We start from the raw sequence: 21,560 nt of genomic DNA on the forward strand, positions 1-21,560 counted from the left end.
TTCAATTCAGTGACTGTGGATTGACCTACCACATCTATGGGAAGTTTGTTCCAAGCATCTACTACTTTTTTCAGTTAAATAATATTTTCTCATGTGGCTTTTGATCTTTCCCTTCAACTAACTTCAGATTGTGGCCCCTTGTTCTTGGGTTCACTTTCCTATCAAAAACACTTCCCTCCTGTGTTGTCATCATAGGTTCAGGTTTGTTCCAAGCATCTACTACTCTTTCAGTCAAATCATATTTTCTCCTGTTGCTTCTGATCTTTCCCCCCAACTCTATCTATCTATCTATCTATCTATCTATCTATCTATCTATCTATCTATCTATCTATCTATCTATCTATCTATCTATCTATCTATCTATCTATCTATCTATCTATCTATCTATCTTTCTATCTATCTAATATATCTTTCTATCTATCTATCTATCTATCTATCTATCTATCTATCTATCTATATCAACTATCTATCTATCTATCTATCTATCTATCTATCTATCTATCTATCTATCTATCTATCTATCTATCTATCAATCATATATATCATATCCATCCATCTATCTATCTATCTATCCATCCATCCATCTCTTCCTCCCTCCCTCTCTCTCTCTATCCCTCTCTATCTATCTATCTACATCTCTATGTATGTATGTATGTATGTATGTATGTATGTATGTATGTATATATGTATCTCTCTCTCTCTCTCTCTCTCTCTCTCTCTCTCTCTCTCTCTCTCTCTCTCTCTCTCTATATATATATATATATATATATATATATATATATATATATATGTTAAATGTTTATAGCTGGAATTTAAAATTAAGGGAGACCAGGATAGATCTATTTCGGCCTTATTAGGCCTCATCAGCTGGCCACACCCATTCTTTTACTGGGATTCGATCTGGGAAGCTTCTGCATTGTAAAGCAGAGAGCTAGCAATTAGACCCATCCGATCTGAATCCATCCAGCTTTGTACCAGGGAGGGGTATATGTTTTTTTTCTTATGTCGGATGACCCTGGTATATTTCCAAGGAACGTCACAGCTCCTCTTTTTTTGCCTATAGGCCCAGCCCAGGGCCACTGCAAGGCAGTAATATATCTATAGCCGACAAACTATATTTTGTATGTGTTAAATGTTTATAGCTGGAATTTTAAAATTAAGGGCCTATAGGCAAAAAAAGAGGAGCTGTGACGTTCCTTGGAAATATACCAGGGTCATCCGACATAAGAAAAAACATATACCCCTCCCTGGTACAAAGCTGGATGGATTCAGATCGGATGGGTCTAATTGCTAGCTCTCTGCTTTACAATGCAGAAGCTTCCCAGATCGAATCCCAGTAAAAGAATGGGTGTGGCCAGCTGATGAGGCCTAATAAGGCCGAAATAGATCTATCCTGGTCTCCCTTAATTTTAAATTCCAGCTATAAACATTTAACACATACAAAAATATAGTTTGTCGGCTATAGATATATTACTGCCTTGCAGTGGCCCTGGGCTGGGCCTATAGGCAAAAAAAGAGGAGCTGTGACGTTCCTTGGAAATATACCAGGGTCATCCGACATAAGAAAAAAAACATATATATATATATATATATATATCCATCCATCCATCCATCCATTATTATTAAATATAATTATAACACAATTAACTCCGTTCTACCCAATAATACACAGTATGGGGTAGAACTGAGTTAACTATATCAATCCGGCCCTCTACAACCATCCCAATTTCTCACGCGGACCCCTGGCAAAATTCATTGCCCACCCCCTGGATTACAGGGTCCTCCAAAGAAGGGGCTTGACCAGCTGGAGAAGCCACTTCAGAAAAAATCGGTGGGGAAGAGCAGAGCGCTTGGGTGGCGTGTGAAGTTTTTGGCATTCCCAGTTTATAAATGCAGACTTCAGTGTGTTACCAAGTCGGTGCGTGTGAATCGCTCCGTCCCAGGATCACGTGGGGGGCTGTTCTGGATCCCGTCCCTGGAAACCTGCTGGGGAACTTTTTCCACCCCCTGGAGGGATTCCGAGAGATCCCTCGCCTGCTTTCTCCCAAACAGGTAGAGACGGCTCAAAAAGTTGCTTAATTGTCTTTTAAAGCTGCGTGAAAATGCGCTTTCCCACAAGGCAGCTGGAATTCCTTGGGGGTCTTTTTCCCCCCTTCGCCCCTTGAAAACTTAACGCCTAGTGGTTTGTGGCTGGTTGCAGGGGTGGGTGTAATAGTGGTATAGGATAGCACAGCGATACCTCGTCTTGCGGACCCCTCGTCATACAGACTTTTCGAGAGGCAAACCCGGGGTTTAAGATTATTTTTTTCCCCCTCTTCTTCCAAACTATGTTCACCTTACGAATCCAAGACGCCGCCACTGGGAGGCCCCCCCCCCCTTTCCGGACTTCGCGCCCGTTTTTGCGCTGCTGGGATTCCCCTGAGGCTCCCCTCCATGGGAAACCCCACCTCCGGACTTCCGTTGCCATCCAAGCGTCCGTTTTTGCGCTGCTGGGATTCCCCTGAGGGTCCCTTCCATGGGAAATCCCACCTCCGGACTTCCGTTGCCATCCAAGCGTCCGTTTTTGCGCTGCTGGGAATCCCCTGAGGGTCCCTTCCATGGGAAACCCCACCTCCGGACTTCCGTTGCCATCCAAGTGTCCGTTTTTGCGCTGCTGGGATTCCCCTGAGGCTCCCCTCCATGGGAAACCCCACCTCCGGACTTCCGTTGCCAGCGAAGCGCCCGTTTTTGCGCTGCTGGGATTCCTCTGAAGCTCCCCTCCATGGGAAACCCCACCTCCGGACTTCCGTGTTTTCGCGATGCTGCAGGGGAATCCCAGCAAGGGAATCCAAGGGAAGCCCTCGAAACCCCACCTCCAGACTTCCGCGTTTTCGCGATGCTGCAGGGGAATCCCAGCAAGGGAATCCAAGTGAAGTCCTTGAAACCCCACCTCCAGACTTCCGCGTTTTCGTGATGCTGCAGGGGAATCCCAGCAAGGGAATCCAAGAGAAGTCCTCGAAACCCCACCTCCGGACTTCCGTGTTTTCGCGATGGTGCAGGGGAATCCCAGCAAGGGAATCCAAGAGAAGTCCTCGAAACCCCACCTCCGGACTTCCATGTTTTCGCGATGCTGCAGGGGAATCCCAGCAAGGGAATCCAAGAGAAGTCCTCGAAACCCCACCTCCGGACTTCCGTGTTTTTGCGATGGTGCAGGGGAATCCCAGCAAGGGAATCCAAGAGAAGTCCTCGAAACCCCACCTCCGGACTTCCGTGTTTTCGCGATGCTGCAGGGGAATCCCAGCAAGGGAATCCAAGAGAAGTCCTCGAAACCCCACCTCCGGACTTCCATGTTTTCGCGATGCTGCAGGGGAATCCCAGCAAGGGAATCCAAGAGAAGTCCTCGAAACCCCACCTCCGGACTTCCGTGTTTTTGCGATGGTGCAGGGGAATCCCAGCAAGGGAATCCAAGAGAAGTCCTCGAAACCCCACCTCCGGACTTCCATGTTTTCGCGATGCTGCAGGGGAATCCCAGCAAGGGAATCCAAGAGAAGTCCTCGAAACCCCACCTCCGGACTTCCGTGTTTTCGCGATGCTGCAGGGGAATCCCAGCAAGGGAATCCAAGAGAAGTCCTCGAAACCCCACCTCCGGACTTCCGTGTTTTTGCGATGCTGCAGGGGAATCCCAGCAGTGCAAAAACGGGCGCTTCGCTGGCAACGGAAGTCCGGAGGTGGGGTTTCCCAGTGAGGGGACCCTCAGTGAAATCGCAGCATCACAAAAACACAGAGGTCCGGAGGTGGGGTTTCGAGGACTTCCGTGTTTTTGTGATGCTGAAATTTCACTGAGGCTCCCCTCACTGGGAAACCCCACCTCCGGACTTCCATTGCCAGCGAAGCGCTCTTTTTTGCGATGCTGGGAATTCCCCTGCTGGGATTCCCCTGCAGCATCGCAAAAACACAGAAGTCCGGAGGTGGGGTTTCCCATGGAAGGGAGCCTCAGGGGAATCCCAGCAGCGCAAAAACGTGGAAGTCCTCGAAACCCCACCTCCGGACCTCCGTGTTTTTGTGATGCTGCGATTTCACTGAGGCTCCCCTCGCTGGGAAACCCCACCTCCGGACTTCCGTTGCCAGCGAAGCGCCCGTTTTTGCGCTGCTGGGATTCCCCTGCAGCATCACAAAAACACGGAAGTCCGGAGGTGGGGTTTCCCATGGAGGGGAGCCTCAGGGGAATCCCAGCAGCGCAAAAACGGGCGCTTCGCTGGCAACGGAAGTCCGGAGGGGAAGGGGTTTCCCAGTGGCGGCGTCTTGGGTTTGTAAGGCGAAAATAGTTTGGAAGAAGAGGCAAAAAAAAAATCTTAAACCCCGGGTTTGTCTCTCGAAAAGTTTGTATGACGAGGGGTTCGTAAGACGAGGTATCGCTGTAAAAGCACCGTGAAGTAGCATATAAGTCTAAACACTATTGCTATTGTCTTCTGCAACGCAGTCACTCAAGTTCTACAGGTCGTCTTCAAACCTAGAGACGGCTGGAAACCCACTGTGGTGTGTAAGGTCTAAGTGCTGTTGTGGTCAGCTCTGGCCCAGCTCCTGCCCCAAGGACTGTGGATGTGGGGGAGACCTCCACATGCCACAGGCCTGTTTTGCCCCCGCTGGAGTCTGATGATGAAGGCTCCTCTGACCAAGAAGACAGGAGTGACAGGGAGGAGGAGAGTGTGGCAGACAGCTCAGAAGGAGATCAATTCTCTCGCTCCTCCTTGGATTCGGAACAAGAGTTAATGATATAGCCACACATGCGGAGAGCGATGCATAGGCAGCAACAACTGAAGGATTATTACAAGAGAAAATGAGGCCACCTGTGGTTGGGTGGGGCTGTGGTCATTATAAAGAGCAGCCTGTGGGTTTGGCCGTGGTGGAGGATTATCTGACCGTTGTGTTTCGTGACTGCCTTGCTGACTTTGACCTTTTGTGTGCTGATTTTTCTCCGCTTTGAAACTAAACCAGAGCAAACTGGGTGAGGTCATCCAAGGACATGGGGTGAGGTATCATCAATACGCCGATGATACCCAGTTATACATCTCCACCCCATGTCCAGTCAACGAAGCAGTGGACGTGATGTGCCAGTGCCTGGAGGATGTTGGGGCCTGGATGGGTGTCAACAAACTCAAACTCAACCCAGACAAGACGGAGTGGCTGTGGGTTTTGCCTCCCAAGGACAATTCCATCTGTCCGTCCATTACCCTGGGGGGAGAATCATTGACCCCCTCGGAGAGGGTCCACAACTTGGGCGTCCTCCTCGATCCACAGCTCACATTAGAGAACCATCTCTCAGCTGTGGCGAGGGGGGCGTTTGCCCAGGTCCGCCTGGTGCACCAGTTGCGGCCCTACCTGGACCGGGGGTCACTTCTCACGGTCACTCATGCCCTCGTCACCTCGAGGCTCGACTACTGCAACGCTCTCTACATGGGGCGACCTTTGAAGAGTGTTCGGAAACTTCAGATCGTGCAGAATGCAGCTGCGAGAGCAATCATGGGCTTCTCTAAATATGCCCATGTCACACCAACACTCCGCAGTCTGCATTGGTTGCCCATCAGTTTCCGGTCACAATTCATTGACCTATAAAGCCCTTCATGGCACCAGACCAGATTATCTCCGGGACCGCCTTCTGCCGCACGAATCCCAGCGACCAGTTAGGTCCCACAGAATTGGTCTTCTCTGGGTCCCGTCGACTAAACAACGCTGCTTGGCGGGACCCAGGGGAAGAGCCTTCTCTGTGGCGGCCCCGACCCTCTGGAACCAACTCCCCCCAGAGATTAGAATTGCCCCCACCCTCCTAGCCTTTCGTAAGCTCCTTAAAACCCACCTCTGCCGTCAGGCATGGGGGAACTGAGATACTCTTTCCCCCTAGGCCTTTACAATTTTATGCATGGTGTGTCTGTATGTATGATTGGTTTTTACTTTAATGGGTTTTTAATTGTTTTTACACAATCTGAAGTTAGGGGCCACAATCTGAAGTGAGTTGGGGGAAAGATCAAAAAGCAACGTGAGAAAATATGGTTTGACTGAAAGAGTAGTAGATCCTTGGAACAAACTTCCAGCAGACGTGGTCGGTCAATCCACAGTCACTGAATTTAAACATGCCTGGGATAAACATAGATCCATCCTAAGATAAAATGCAGGAAATAGTATAAGGGCAGACGAGATGGACCATGGGGTCTTTTTCTGCCGTCAGTCTTCTAGGTTTCTAACATGAGAAAATATTATTTCACTGAAAGAGTAGTAGATGCTTGGAACAAACTTCCATGCCTGGGATAAACATAGATCCATCCTAAGATAAAATACAGGAAATAGTATCAGGACAGACGAGATGGACCATGAGGTCTTTTTCTGCCGTCAGTCTTCTATGTTTCTAACATGAGAAAATATCATCTCACTGAAAGAGTAGTAGATGCTTGGAACAAACTTCCATGCCTGGGATAAACACAGATCCATCCTAAGATAAAATACAGGAAATAGTCTAAGGGCAGACGAGATGGACCATGAGGTCTTTTTCTGCCGTCAGTCTTCTAGGTTTCTAACATGAGAAAATATTATCTCACTGAAAGAGTAGTAGATGCTTGGAACAAACTTCCATGCCTGGGATAAACACAGATCCATCCTAAGATAAAACACAGGAAATAGTATAAGGGCAGACGAGATGGACCATGAGGTCTTTTTCTGCCGTCAGCCTTCTAGGTTTCTAACATGAGAAAATATTATTTCACTGAAAGAGTAGTAGATGCTTGGAACAAACTTCCATGCCTGGGATAAGCACAGATCCATCCTAAGATAAAATACAGGAAATAGTGGAAGGGCAGACGAGATGGACCATGAGGTCTTTTTCTGCCGTCAGTCTTCTATGTTTCTAACATGAGAAAATATTATTTCACTGAAAGAGTGGTAGATGCTTGGAACAAACTTCCATGCCTGGGATAAACACAGAACCATCCTAAGATAAAATACAGGAAATAGTATCAGGGCAGACGAGATGGACCATGAGGTCTTTTTCTGCCGTCAGTCTTCTATGTTTCTAACATGAGAAAATATTATCTCACTGAAAGAGTCGTAGATGCTTGGAACAAACTTCCATGCCTGGGATGAACATATATCTATCCTAAGATAAAATACAGGTTTCTATGTTTACTATCGGATTATTGTGTACACTGTTCTATTATTGTTGTTAGCCGCCCCGAGTGTCCGGAGAGGGGCGGCATACAAATCCAATAAATCCAATCCAAGTGTGTGTCACTTTGTGGAAGAAGAAGGACTGTGAATTGCCTCCCAGCTGCAAGCGAAGTATCTCACAACTGATAAGGGACTTGGACAAATGACCAGTTTGGTTGGAGACCAGGGCTCTCGGCTACACCAAAAGAGGGCTCGGTTTAAGGGAATTTTCCATTATAAAGAACATTGTTTTGAATTTTCAAACGTGTGTGTGTGTGTCTGAAATTTGTGCCTGTGAATTTTGGGGAGGATTCTACCAGAGTTGTCCCAGGTGGTCACTTTGGTGGGTAGGATGAGCGCGACTCACCTGTTCTGCTCTCTCCCTCCCGTACAGGTGTCCCTCTTTTTCTTCTAGGTGGTGTCCAGCCAGCCGATCAAAATAGAGTCCTTCAAGGCCAAAGTTGACTTTCTGAAGGTGCCCCTCGGCCTCAAGAAGCCCACTCTCAAGGAGGCCGCGGCGGCCTTGGTGGCCGTCCCAGGGCCGGCCAGGTCCAAGCCCGGCAACGTGGATCCCTACAAGGCCCGGCGTTCGGACAACATGGACAACGAGTCGCAGTATTCGGGGTACTCCTACAAATCGGGGCACTCGCGCAGCTCCAGGAAGCCCAGGTATGTGGAGGTCCTGGGAACATCTGGAGAACCTGGGTAGATAGAAGGTTCCCCTCAGCACGGGACAAAGAGGTGGAGGGAAAGGGTATCAGTGGGACGGCTGACCTCCCCTCCTGAGGTCAATTTTGGGGGCTCTGGAAGGTTTCAAGGAGAGATTGGACAGGCACGGCTCTGGAACGGTGATGTCATCAATGCCTGGTCAGCGATGTTACCTGGTTGGGTCAGGTCACCAACCTCAGAGAGGACGAGAGACCTCTTCGTTTCAACCCTGAGCTACAAATATTCCCCCTCTTCGGAGAGGGGCGGCATACGTCTAATAAATTATTATTATTATTATTATTATTATTATTATTATTATTATTATTATTATTATTATTATTATTATTTTATTTATTCATTCATTTATTTATTCATTCATTTATTTATTCATTCATTTATTCATTTATTTATTTATTCATTCATTTATTCATTTATTTATTCATTCATTCATTTATTTATTCATTCATTCATTTATTCATTCATTCATTTAATAATAATAATAATAATAATAATAATAATAATAATAATAATAATAATTTATTGGATTTGTATGCCGCCCTCTCCTTAGACTCATTCATTTATTCATTCATTCATTTATTTATTCATTTATTCATTCATTTATTCATTTATTCATTCATTCATTTATTCATTCATTCATTTATTCATTCATTTATTCATTCATTTATTTATTCATTTATTTATTCATTCATTCATTTATTGATTTATTTATTCATTCATTTATTCATTTATTTATTCATTCATTCATTTAATAATAATAATAATTTATTGGATTTGTATGCCGCCCCTCTCCTTAGACTCATTCATTTATTCATTCATTTATTTATTCATTCATTTATTCATTTATTTATTCATTCATTCATTTATTCATTTATTTATTCATTCATTCATTTATTCATTCATTTATTCATTCATTTAATAATAATAATAATTTATTGGATTTGTATGCTGCCCCTCTCCTTAGACTCATTCATTTATTCATTTATTTATTTATTTATTCATTTATTCATTCATTTATTCATTCATTCATTCATTTATTTATTCATTTATTTATTCATTTATTTATTCATTAATTTATTTATTCATTCATTCATTTATTTAGTCATTCATTTATTTATTCATTCATTTATTCATTCATTCATTTAATAATAATAATAATTTATTGCATTTGTATGCCGCCCCTCTCCTTAGACGCATTCATTTATTCATTCATTTATTTATTTATTCATTTATTCATTCATTTATTCATTTATTCATTCATTCATTTATTCATTCATTTATTCATTCATTCATTTATTTATTCATTCATTTATTTATTTATTTATTCATTTATTTATTCATTCATTCATTTATTCATTCATTCATTTAATAATAATAATTTATTGGATTTGTATGCCGCCCCTCTCCGTAGACTCATTCATTTATTCATTTATTTATTTATTCATTTATTTATTCATTCATTCATTCATTTATTCATTCATTCATTTATTCATTTATTTATTTCCCAGTGAGCGGAGCCTCAGGGGAATCCCAGCAGCGCAAAAACACGGAGGTCCTCGAAACCCCACCTCCGGACTTCCGTGTTTCAACTTTGTACGGAACGAAGGATTCAATGAGAATATTTCGTTCGTTCATAAATGTTCCCTTTTTTTTTGGTTTATTTATTTTATTGGATTGATTTATTGGTTGGAGGAGGTGGGTGTCGCAAAGCTAACTCTCAGGGACCCCCCCCCTCCCCTTCCTTGCCCCACAGAGACCGTCGAGAACGGCACCGCTCCAAGAGTCGAGATGGGAGCCGGGGGGACAAGTCGGTCACCATCCAGGCCCCCGGAGAGCCCCTGCTGGACAACGAGTCGACCCGAGGGGACGAACGGGTGAGTGGAGCCGGCTTGGCCACTGGGTCTTGCCTCCCGGGAGGTGAAAGGGAGGGGGCCCCGGGTGGGGGAGATTTCTGATGTGGCCTTAAGGGCAAGGGACCACGCTCTCTCTCCTGCCCAGAAGACCCCCCGCGTTCTTTTTCACGCCCGACTTCCCTGAACCCCCCCCCCTTGACCTCCGGCCACGCGGCCTTCTGTCTCCCGTCAGGACGACAACTGGGGCGAGACCACCACGGTGGTGACGGGCACGTCCGAGCACAGCATCTCCCACGATGACATCACCCGCATCACCAAGGACATGGAGGACAGCGCCCACCTGGACTGCTCCCGACACCTGGGGGTCTCGCTGGCGGGGGCCCTGGCCTTGCTCTCCTTCCTGACCCCCATCGCCTTCATGCTGCTGCCCCAGCTGCTGTGGGGGGAGCAGCTCAGCCCCTGCGGGACCCCCTGCGAGGGCCTCTTCATCTCGGTGGCCTTCAAGCTGCTCATCCTCCTGTTGGGCAGCTGGGCCCTCTTCTTCCGCCGGCCCAAGGCCTTCCTCCCGCGCGTCTTCGTCTTCCGCGCCCTCCTGATGGTGCTGGTCTTCCTCCTGGTGGCCTCCTACTGGCTCTTCTACGGCGTCCGCATCCTGGACTCCCGCGACACCAACTACCAGGGGATCGTCCAGTACGCCGTCTCCTTGGTCGACGCCCTGCTCTTCGTCCACTACCTGGGCGTCGTCTTGCTGGAGCTGCGGCAGCTGCAGCCTCACTTCACCCTCAAGGTCGTGCGCTCCACGGACGGGGCCAGTCGCTTCTACAACGTGGGGCACCTCAGGTAAGGGGGGGGGGGCGCGCGGAGGGCCAGAGGGACTCCGGATGACCGCTGTGCAGTCACATACAGGCGCGGGTGGATGACGGAAGCCGCCGTTTGCAATTGGGGGTGAGGATTTGGTGCTCAAGGGCTTCAGTGGAACCCAAGAGCATCCAATTTCTCCATCCATCCATCTAGCCACGCAGTGGCGCAGTGGCGCAGTGGTTAGAGGGCAGCACCAATTTTCCGCAGGCAAAATCGCTCGGATCAGGACTGACCTTGACTCCAATTGAGTCAGCTGACAAACGAGTCCGTCAAGGTGACAGGGGCCTGTCTCAGTCCATCTGTTAGGAGCCCGTTTGACCTGGTGACCCCTGACGAAGTGGACCAAGGCCATTGGAGCTGGGAGTTCCGCCACCTGTTTACTGGATCCGTGTCCCTCCTGGCTGGTTTCGGCCAGCAGGGAGGTGACACGGAGCTGGGCCCAGGAGATTATCAACGCTTCTCTGAGGGAGGGGGTCCTTCCTGGCTCCCTACAAGGAGGCACTTGTGCGCCCCCTCCTCAATAAGCCCTCCCTGGACCCAGCCATTCTTAACAACTATCGTCCAGTCTCCAACCTTCCCTTTACGGGGAAGGTTGTTGAGAAGGTGGTGTCGCTCCAGCTCCAGCGGTCCTTGGAAGAAGACGATTATCTTGGGCTTGAGACTTTTAGATCTCCCCCCTGATGAATGAATGTTTCGAATGTGAGTGTTGACTGATTGGTTTTTAATTGAATTTAGTGGTTGTTTTTCACGTAATATTAACTGGATTTACATTATTGCTCTGTTTTTGTATATGCTGTGAGCCGCCCCGAGTCCTCGGAGAGGGGCGGCGTACAAATCCAATTAAAACAAAACAATTAAAAACAAATTGCAATCTCCTTCATCTAACTGCTAGCTGTGGTTCAGCAGTTCAAATCTCACCACCGGCTCCGAATTGACTCAGCCTTATGAGGACCCAGATTGTTGGGGGTTACAAAAGAGGCTGACGCTGCAAACTGGTTAGAGAGGGCTTTCAAAGCACCACGAAGCAGTATATAAATCGAAATGCTATTGCAATTACCTTCTACAACGCAGTCAAATCTAGTTCTACAGGTGGCCTTCTACTTAACAACAGTTCATGTCAAATAATGCACTTGGGGAAAAGGAATTCTCAATCGGAGTCTTGTATGGGCAGTTCTGGGTTAGCAAAAACTTCAGAAGAGAAGGATTTAGGGTGAGTGATTTCTGACAGTCTGTAATATGGCAAATGATTTAGCTTTACTAGATAAATGGTCAAAGCAATGGAAACTGCAGTTGAATGTTTCCAAATGTCAAATAATGGAGAAAAGGAATTCTCAATCTGAGTATTGCATTGGCAGTTCTGTGTTAGCAAAAACTTCAGAAGAGAAGGATTTATGGTGAGTGATTTCTGACAGTCTGTAATATGGCAAAGGATTTAACTTTACTAGATAAATGGTCAAAGCAATGGAAACTGCAGTTTAATGTTTCCAAATGTCAAATAATGCACTTGGGGAAAAGGAATCCTCCATCTGAGTATTGCATTGGCAGTTCTGTGTTAGCAAAAACTTCAGAAGAAAAGGATTTAGGGGTCGTGATTTCTGACAGTCTCAAAATGGGTAAACAGTGTGGTCAGGCGGTAGGGAAAGCAAGTAGGATGCTTGGCTGCATAGCTAGAGGTATAACAAGCAGGAAGATGGAGATTGTGATCCCGCTATATAGAGCGCTGGTGAGACCACATTTGGAATACTGTAATACTGTGTTCACTTCTGGAGACCTCACCTTCAAAAAGATATGGACAAAATTGAAGGGGTCCAAAGACGGACTACAAGAAGGGTGGAAGGTCTGAAGCATAAAACTGACCAGGAAAGACTCCATGGACTCAATCTGTAGAGTCTGGAGGACAGAAGGAAAAGGGGGGACATGATCGAAACATTTAAATATATTAAAGGGTTAAATAAGGTCCAGGAGGGAAGTGTTTTTAATAGGAAAGTGAACCCAAGAACAAGGGGGCACAATCTGAAGTGAGTTGGGGGAAAGATCAAAAGCAACATGAGAAAATATGATTTGACTGAAAGAGTAGTAGATCCTTGGAACAAACTTCCAGCAGACGTGGTTGGTCAATCCACAGTCACTGAATGTAAACCTGCCTGGGATAAACACAGATCCATCCTAAGATAAAATGCAGGAAATAGTATAAGGGCAGACCAGATGGACCGTGAGGTCTTTTTCTGCCGTCAGTCTTCTATGTTTCTAACATGAGAAAATATTATTTCACTGAAAGGGTAGTAGATGCTTGGAACAAACTTCCATGCCTGGGATAAACACAGATCCATCCTAAGATAAAATGCAGGAAATAGTATAAGGGCAGACCAGATGGACCAGGAGGTCTTTTTCTGCTGTCAATCTTCTATGTTTCTATGTCTCTATATCATTTGTTAAGCGAGTTGTTCTCTTTTTTTTTTTTAACCAACAGTAGAAAGGAGGCATACAAATCTAATTAATAATAATAATAATAATAATAATAATAATAATAATAATAATGTTGTTGTGAGCCGCCCTGAGTCTACGGAAAGGGGCGGCATACAAATCTAATAAATAATAATAATAATAATAATAATAATAATAATAATAATAATAATATTGTTGTGAGCCGCCCTGAGTCTACGGAAAGGGGCGGCATACAAATCTAATAAATAATAATAATAATAATAATAATAATAATATTATTGTTGTGAGCCGCCCTGAGTCTACGGAAAGGGGCGGCATACAAATCTAATAAATAATAATAATAATAATAATAATTCTTATTATTATTGAATGAAGATTCAGTTTCGTTTCTAACTGCCATCGTTAACTTGGTCATCTCGGCACAATATTTAATTTTCTTTGTTATTAAGTCGTCTTGGGGTATATCTTCGTTTTCCCACCGTTGTGCGAAGGTTAATCTAGCTGCAGTGGTTAGATGAATAATTAAATGTACAGTAGTACCTCTAGATACGAGCCGCTGCACATGCGAGTATTCCAAGATACGAGCCACGAGGGGAGAGAAATTTCTGTTCCAGACCCGAGCTCAAATTCGGGATATGAGCCGAGCGTCCACTAGGTGGCGCAAGAGTCCTTGCTTCTGGTTATCTCGGAGGGGAAAAACGAAGTCTAAAGCCATTTGTTCCAGATACGAGTTGTTCGACATACAAGCTCCCTTCTGGAACGAATTAAACTCGTATCTAGAGGTGCTACTGTATTTGATTTTTAGGCAGATTTTGTCTTTGGATACCTAAAAGGAAGCATTCCGAGTGAATCTCATACTTCGAAGGGGGGTCACTCTCTCCTTTCGCCCACGCAGTCTCACAAATCGAACACAGGGCTTGTTAAGTATACACGAGATATTTCAGAGTGGGAGAGGCCTTGGGGGGGGGGGAAACTACTGATGGAACTGACCACCTGCCTAAGACCACTCAAGGCCACCTTGACCCCCTGAAATACCTCATGCTCCCTACAATTGCTTCCTTCCACCCCAATCTGCGACGCCGGGTCAAGATCTAACAAGTAGTCCCCTCTCCAGCCACTCAATTACATGCACAGTTCTGTTTGGGCCTCCACGGGCCTCATCCAGCCCGTCGCAGGCCAAAATAAAGCCTCCATGGGGTGGATCCATTTTTGGCCTGCAGTGGGCCAGGGGAGACCTGTGGAGGGCCAAATAGAGCATCGGAGGACCGGATCCAGCTCCCAAAAACCTCCATTTTGGCCGGCAACGTGCCATGGAAGACTGCGGAGGGCCCAATTAAGCATCGGAGGGCCGGATCCAGCTCCCAGAGCCCCCATTCTGGCCGGCAACGTGCCACGGAAGACTGTGGAGGGCCCAATTAAGCATCGGAGGGCCGGATCCAGCTCCCAGAACCTCCATTCTGGCCGGCAACGTGCCACGGAAGACTGCGGAGGGCCCAATTAAGCATCGGAGGGCCGGATCCAGCTCCCAGAGCCTCCATTCTGGCCGGCAACGTGCCACGGAAGACTGCGGAGGGCCCAATTAAGCATCGGAGGGCCGGATCCAGCTCCCAGAGCCTCCATTCTGGCCGGCAACGTGCCACGGAAGACTGCGGAGGGCCCAATTAAGCATCGGAGGGCCGGATCCAGCTCCCAGAGCCTCCATTCTGGCCGGCAACGTGCCACGGAAGACTGCGGAGGGCCCAATTAAGCATCGGAGGGCCGGATCCAGCTCCCAGAGCCTCCATTCTGGCCGGCAACGTGCCACGGAAGACTGCGGAGGGCCCAATTAAGCATCGGAGGGCCGGATCCAGCCTCCGGAGGCTGCGTTTTGGCTGGCAACGTGTCAGGAAAAACCTGCCCCGCAGAAGCTCTATTTCGGCCTGCAAAAGTGCAGGACAAATGTTGCAGAGCCTCTGGGGTTGTTCGTAAGGGCACACAACTGCCGTGGTGCGGCAAGATTCGTGGTTTTGGGACTTGTTTGCAAACCCTAGGGGCGCACGTATCGCATAACTTCGAACGTTCGCTAAGGGAACGCTCGTAAACTGGGGATTTATATATTATTATTATTGTTATTATTATTATTATTATCATTATCATTATCATTATCATTATTATTTATTGGATTTGTATGCCGCCCATCTCCGCAGTCTCGGGGCGCCTAACAACAGCAGTAAAACAATACAACAAAATCCCATACTAAAAAACAGTTAAAAACCCATTATATAAAAACCAATCATACACACAGACATACCGTACATAAAATTGTAAAGGCCTAGGGGGAATAAGTATCTCAGTTCCCCCATGCCTGACAGCAGAGGTGGGTTTTATGGAGCTTACAAAAGGCAAGGAAGGTGGGGGCAATTCTAATCTCTGGGGGGAGTTGGTTCCAGAGGGCCGGGGCCGCCACAGAGAAGGCTCTTCCCCTGGGTCCCGCCAAACGACATTGCTTAGTCGACGGGACCCGGAGAAGGCCAACTCTGTGGGACCTAACTGGTCGCTGGGATTTGTGCGGCAGAAGGCGGTCCTGGAGATATTCTGGTCCGGTGCCATGAAGGGCTTTATAGGTGATGACCAACACTTTGAATTGTGACCGGAAACTGACCGGCAACCAATGCAGACTGCAGAGTGTTGGAGTGACATGGGCATATTTGGGAAAGCCCATGATTGCTCTCGCAGCTGCATTCTGCACGATCTGAAGTTCCCGAACACTCTTCAAAGGTCGCCCCATGTAGAGAGCGTTACAGTAGTCGAGCCTCAAGGTGATGAGGGCATGAGTGACCGTGAGCAGTGACCCCTGGTCCAAGTAGGGCCACAACTGGTGCACCAGGCGAACCTGGGCAAACGCCCCCCTCGCCACAGCTGAAAGATGGTTCTCTAATGTGAGCTGTGGATCGAGGAGGACGCCCAAGTTGTGGACCCTCTCCGAGGGGGTCAACAACTCCCCCCCCCAGGGTGATGGACGGACGGATGGAATTGTCCTTGGGAGGCAGAACCCACAGCCACTCCGTCTTATCAGGGTTGAGTTTGAGTTGACACCTGTCCGGCCCCCAACAGCCTCCAGGCACCGGCACATCACTTCCACTGCTTCGTTGACTGGACATTGGGTGGAGATGTATAACGGTATCATCAGCGTATTGATGATACCTTGGATGACCTCACCCAGCGGTTTCATGTAGATATTAAATAGTAGGGGGTAGAGGACTGACCCTTGAGGTACCCCACAAGGGAGCAACCTTGCGGGGTACTATATTGTGCTCCTTGTGGATTACCTTTTTTGTGTGTCCAACTAAAGCAGGATCTAACGCTTCGTTCTCTGCAGCATCCAGAGAGTCGCCGTGTGGATCCTGGAGAATTATTACCACGATTTCCCCGTCTACAACCCGGCTCTGCTCAACCTTCCCAAGTCCGTTCTCTCTAAGAAAATGTCCGGCTTCAAAGTCTACTCGCTCGGCGAGGGTAAGTGTTGGCAGCCCCTTCTGAAGCGTTGGGCTCAATCCGAGTATCTTCTCTACTCCGGCCCTCAGACTTAGCTTCCAAGAAGCAGAGGCTTCAACCAGATCTCCTGGAGATCTCACTGGATTGCCAGGTTCTTGGATTGCCGGGCCGAGCGTGATCTGTATCAAAATCACATTGTGAATGGCGAGTATTCTGAGCGGAGACAGGTGACAAGCGGTGTGCCACAAGGGTCTGTTCTGGGTCCTCTTCTTTGTGAGTGACATGGGGGAAGGTTTGGTAGGGAAGGTTTGCCTATTTGCCCATGACTCTAAAGTGTGCAATAGGGTTGATATTCCTGGAGGGGTCTGCAATATGGTAAAGGATTTAGCTTTACTAGATAAATGGTCAAAGCAATGGAAACTGCAGTTGAATGTTTCCAAATGTCAAATAATGCACTTGGGGAAACGGAATCCTCCATCTGAGTCTTGCATTGGCAGTTCTGTGTTAGCAAAAACTTCAGAAGAGAAGGATTTAGGGGTCGTGATTTCTGACAGTCTGTAATATGGCAAAGCATTTAGCTTTACTAGATAAGTGGTCAAAGCAATGGAAACTGCAGTTCAATGTTTCCAAATGGGGAAAAGGAATCCTCAATCTGAGTCTTGTATTGGCAGTTCTGTGTTAGCAAAAACTTCAGAAGAGAAGGATTTAGGGGTCGTGATTTCTGACAGTCTGTAATATGGCAAAGCATTTAGCTTTACTAGATAAGTGGTCAAAGCAATGGAAACTGCAGTTGAATGTTTCCAAATGTCAAATAATGCACTTGGGGAAAAGGAATCCTCCATCTGAGTCTTGCATTGGCAGTTCTGTGTTAGCAAAAACTTCAGAAGAGAAGGATTTAGGGGTTGTGATTTCTGACAGTCTGTAATATGGCAAATGATTTAGCTCTACTAGATAAGTGGTCAAAGCAATGGAAACTGCAGTTCAATGTTTCCAAATGGGGAAAAGGAATCCTCAATCTGAGTCTTGTATTGGCAGTTCTGTGTTAGCAAAAACTTCAGAAGAGAAGGATTTAGGGGTCGTGATTTCTGACAGTCTCCAAATGGGTCAGGCAGTAGGGAAAGCAAGTAGGAAGCTTGGCTGCATAGCTAGAGGTATAACAAGCAGGAAGAGGGAGATTGTGATCCCCTTATATAGAGCGCTGGTGAGACCCCATTTGGAATAATGCTGTGTCCAGTTCTGGAGACCTCACCTACTAAAAGATATGGACAAAATTGAAGGGGTCCAAAGACGGGCTACAAGAATGGTGGAAGGTCTGAAGCATAAAACTGACCAGGAAAGACTCCATGGACTCCATCTGTAGAGTCTGGAGGACAGAAGGGAAAGGGGGGACACGATCGAAACATTTAAATATGTTAAAGGGTTAAATAAGGTCCAGGAGGGAAGTGTTTTTAATAGGAAAGTGAACCCAAGAACAAGGGGACACAATCTGAAGTTAGTTGGGGGAAAGATCAGAAGCAACATGAGAAAATATTATTTGACTGAAAGAGTAGTAGATCCTTGGAACAAACTTCCAGCAGACGTGGTAGATAAATCCACAGTCACTGAATGTAAACCTGCCTGGGATAAACACTGATCCATCCTAAGATAAAATACAGGAAATAGTATAAAGGCAGAGGAGATGGACCATGAGGTCTTTTTCTGCCGTCAGTCTTCTGTGTTTCTAACATGAGAAAATATTATTTCACTGAAAGAGTAGTAGATGCTTGGAACAAACTTCCATGCCTGGGATAAACATAGATCCATCCTAAGATAAAACACAGGAAATAGTATAAGGGCAGACGAGATGGACCAGGAGGTCTTTTTCGGCCGTCAGTCTTCTAGGTTTCTATTAAGTGTTAGTACCACTTGGTGCACTGCCTAAGTAAGACCACGTATCGTATTCCGAAATACAAAAAATATATATATGTTGCACCTCTTAAAACATACGAAGAACTGGTTTTTTGGGTTCTTTGTATTTTTCAACTGCAACGCACGTTACTCCCACCAATTTTTGGCGAAGAGACCGATTCTTCTTTTAGAGTCATGGCGCTGGAAGGGGCCCGTAGAGGTCTTCTAGCCCAACCCCTCTGCTTGGAAGGGTGGGGTTTACGACCCTCTATTTTGAGGAGGGGCCTCGGTAACCTCATTGGTCTTTCCTCCTCCCCGCAGAGAACACAACCAACAACTCAACCAGCCAGTCGCGGGCCGTGATCGCCGCGGCTGCCCGGAGGAGGGACAACAGCCACAACGAATACTACTACGAGGAAGCGGAGCACGAGCGCCGGGTGCGAAAGCGGCGAGCCAGGTGGGTCCTTGTTCGTAGGTCGAGCGGAGTTTTTGGTAAGAGTGTGGATGTGTGGTGACGATACAGTAACGACACAGACTTAATTTGCTAAACAAGTATTATTTATATATATATATATACACACATACAGCGATACCTCGTCTTACGAATCTAATTGGTTCCCGGAGGAGGTTCGTAAGGCGAAAAGTTTGTAAGGCGAAAAGTTTGTAAGGCGAAAAGTTCGTGAGGCGAAAAGTTCGTGAGGTGAAAAGTTCGTAAGGCGAAAAGTTTGTGAGGCGAAAAGTTCGTGAGGCGAAAAGTTCGTGAGGTGAAAAGTTTGTAAGGCGAAAAGTTTGTAAGGCGAAAAGTTCGTGAGGCGAAAAGTTCGTGAGGCGAAAAGTTCGTAAGGCGAAAAGTTCGTAAGACGAAACAATTTTTCCCATAGGAAACAATGTAAAATGAATTAATGCGTGCAAGAAAAAAAAAAACGCCGGATTTATTCATTCATTCATTCATTCATTCATTCATTCATTCATTCATTCATTCATTCTGCCAGGACCTTAACCGGTCAAAGCTAAAATGCAAATAAATTTATTTATTTATTCATTCATTCATTCATTCATCCATTCATCCATTCATCCATTCATCCATTCATCCATTCATCCATCCATCCATTTATTAGATTTGTATGCCGCCCCTCTCCGTAGACTCGGGGCGGCTAACAACGATAATAAAACAGCGTGGGACAAATCTAATATTTAAAATAACTATTAAAAAAACCAAACATACACACAAACATACCATGCATCAATTGTATGGGCCTAGGGGGGAAAGGAATATCTCAATTCCCCCGTGCCTGACGACAGAGGTGGGTTTTAAGGAGTTTGTGAAAGGCAAGGAGGGTGGGGGCGATCCTAATCTCCGGGGGGAGCTGGTTCCAGAGGATCGGGGCCGCCACAGAGAAGGCTCTTCCCCTGGGGCCCGCCAAACGACATTGTTTAGTCGACGGGACCCAGAGAAGGCCAACTATGTGGGACCTAATCGGTCGCTGGGATTCGTGCGGCAGAAGGAGGTCCCGGAGATATTCTGGCCCGGTGCCATGAAGGGCTTTATAGGTCATAACCAACACTTTGAATTGTGACCGGAAACTGACCGGCAACCAATGCAGACTGCGGAGTGTTGGAGTGACATGGGCATATTTGGGGAAGCCCATGATTGCTCTCGCAGCCGCATTCTGCACGATCTGAAGTTTCCGAACACTCTTCAAAGGTCGCCCCATGTAGAGAGCGTTGCAGTAGTCGAGCCTCGAGGTGATGAGGGCATGAGTGACCATGAGCACTTGGGCCACAGGCACACCTGTGTGTCTGCGCGCAATTTTGCTACCTGTCCAGGTGCAGTAGCGTAAATTACGCTGGACTCCGCCAGCACTCAGAGCCGCGGGGGCGAGCACACCTTAGCAGCTCACCTCTGTACACAGTATACAACGAAATACACACACAACGATACTCTCATCTGGCAGAACTTCCAATGAGGTGGTATGTCATGCTGGAGCCATCATGAGGAGTTACTTTGGCCTGCCACAGTAGTACAGTATTAGGGGAATTGGGAGGGGCAGTGAGTGAGAGGGAAAAGTTACTGGTCACGACAAATTCTTTTCTCAAAGCCCAAGGTCAACTTTTGTTCTGCATCAACCGAAGAGGAAATGGGTGGAATCCCTGCGCTCGGACTGGTCCTTGGGACGAACTTGTGGGTGTGGGGATGTGGGGTGAACCTTAACTTGGGTGGGGTGCTGGAAAGAAGTTAGTATTGCCGTGACCATCATGGCTCTGGTAATAAATCGAACGTCGAGTGAGAGAATTGGACTGGAATCGTGATTTATTTCTCGGATGCTATTTGGGGCGTTGACATTGTGTGAAGGCGTGTGTCGTGGTGGGCAGCTTAGCCTGGGTGGAAGGTGGACGTGTCGAAGATGGATTCCCACCCTCTCCTCCATCCTGGTGGGCCCTTGAGTGTGTGGGTGTGGGGTGAGGGACACGCTTTGGGAGATACCTTGGCTTGCCGTGACGTGAGCCCGTCCCGTTCCTGCAGGTTGGTGGTGGCCGTGGAAGAGGCCTTCACACACATCAAGAGACTCCAGGAAGAGGACCAGAAGAACCCGCGAGAGATCATGGACCCCCGGGAGGCCGCCCAGGCCATCTTTGCCTCCATGGCCCGGGCCATGCAGAAGTACCTGCGGACCACCAAGCAGCAGCCCTACCACACGATGGAGAGCATCCTTCAGCACCTGGAGTTCTGCATCACCCACGACATGACCCCCAAGGTAGCTGGGGTGGTGGTGGAGAGAAGGAGGGAGGGAGAACCGGACTGAAGGTGTCACCTAGAAGATTGACAGGCGGAAAAAGACCTCCTGGTCCATCGAGTCTGCCCTTATACTATTTCCTTTATTTTATCTTAGGATGGATCTATGTTTCATCCCAGGCATGTTTAAAATTCAGTGACTGTGGATTGACCAACCACGTCTGCTGGGAGTTTGTTCCAAGCATCTACTGCCCTTTCAGTGAAATAATATTTTCTCATGTTAGAAACCTAGAAGACTGACGGCAGAAAAAGACCTCATGGTCCATCTCATCTGCCCTTATACTATTTCTTGTGTTTTATCTTAGGATGGATCTATGTTTATCCCAGGCATGGAAGTTTGTTCCAAG

At 47.0% G+C, this 21,560-nt stretch overlaps 1 protein-coding gene across 2 annotated transcripts in view; it reads left to right on the plus strand.

The window, feature by feature from the left end:
* Positions 1-21,560, plus strand: part of VANGL2 (VANGL planar cell polarity protein 2) — a 53,435-nt gene that overhangs the window by 13,626 nt on the left and 18,249 nt on the right. For both annotated transcript variants that reach the window (XM_070730305.1, XM_070730304.1), the window contains 6 exons: positions 7,568-7,842; positions 9,653-9,773; positions 9,985-10,592; positions 16,417-16,553; positions 18,741-18,876; positions 20,944-21,175. In XM_070730305.1, coding sequence (XP_070586406.1) covers positions 7,772-7,842; positions 9,653-9,773; positions 9,985-10,592; positions 16,417-16,553; positions 18,741-18,876; positions 20,944-21,175 — 1,305 coding nt within the window. In that variant the 5' untranslated portion in view covers positions 7,568-7,771. The remainder of the gene's footprint in view (positions 1-7,567; positions 7,843-9,652; positions 9,774-9,984; positions 10,593-16,416; positions 16,554-18,740; positions 18,877-20,943; positions 21,176-21,560) is intronic.

This window comes from Erythrolamprus reginae, assembly GCF_031021105.1.
Source record: "Erythrolamprus reginae isolate rEryReg1 chromosome 13 unlocalized genomic scaffold, rEryReg1.hap1 SUPER_13_unloc_9, whole genome shotgun sequence".
In the NCBI taxonomy this organism is placed as follows: Eukaryota; Metazoa; Chordata; class Lepidosauria; order Squamata; family Dipsadidae; genus Erythrolamprus; species Erythrolamprus reginae.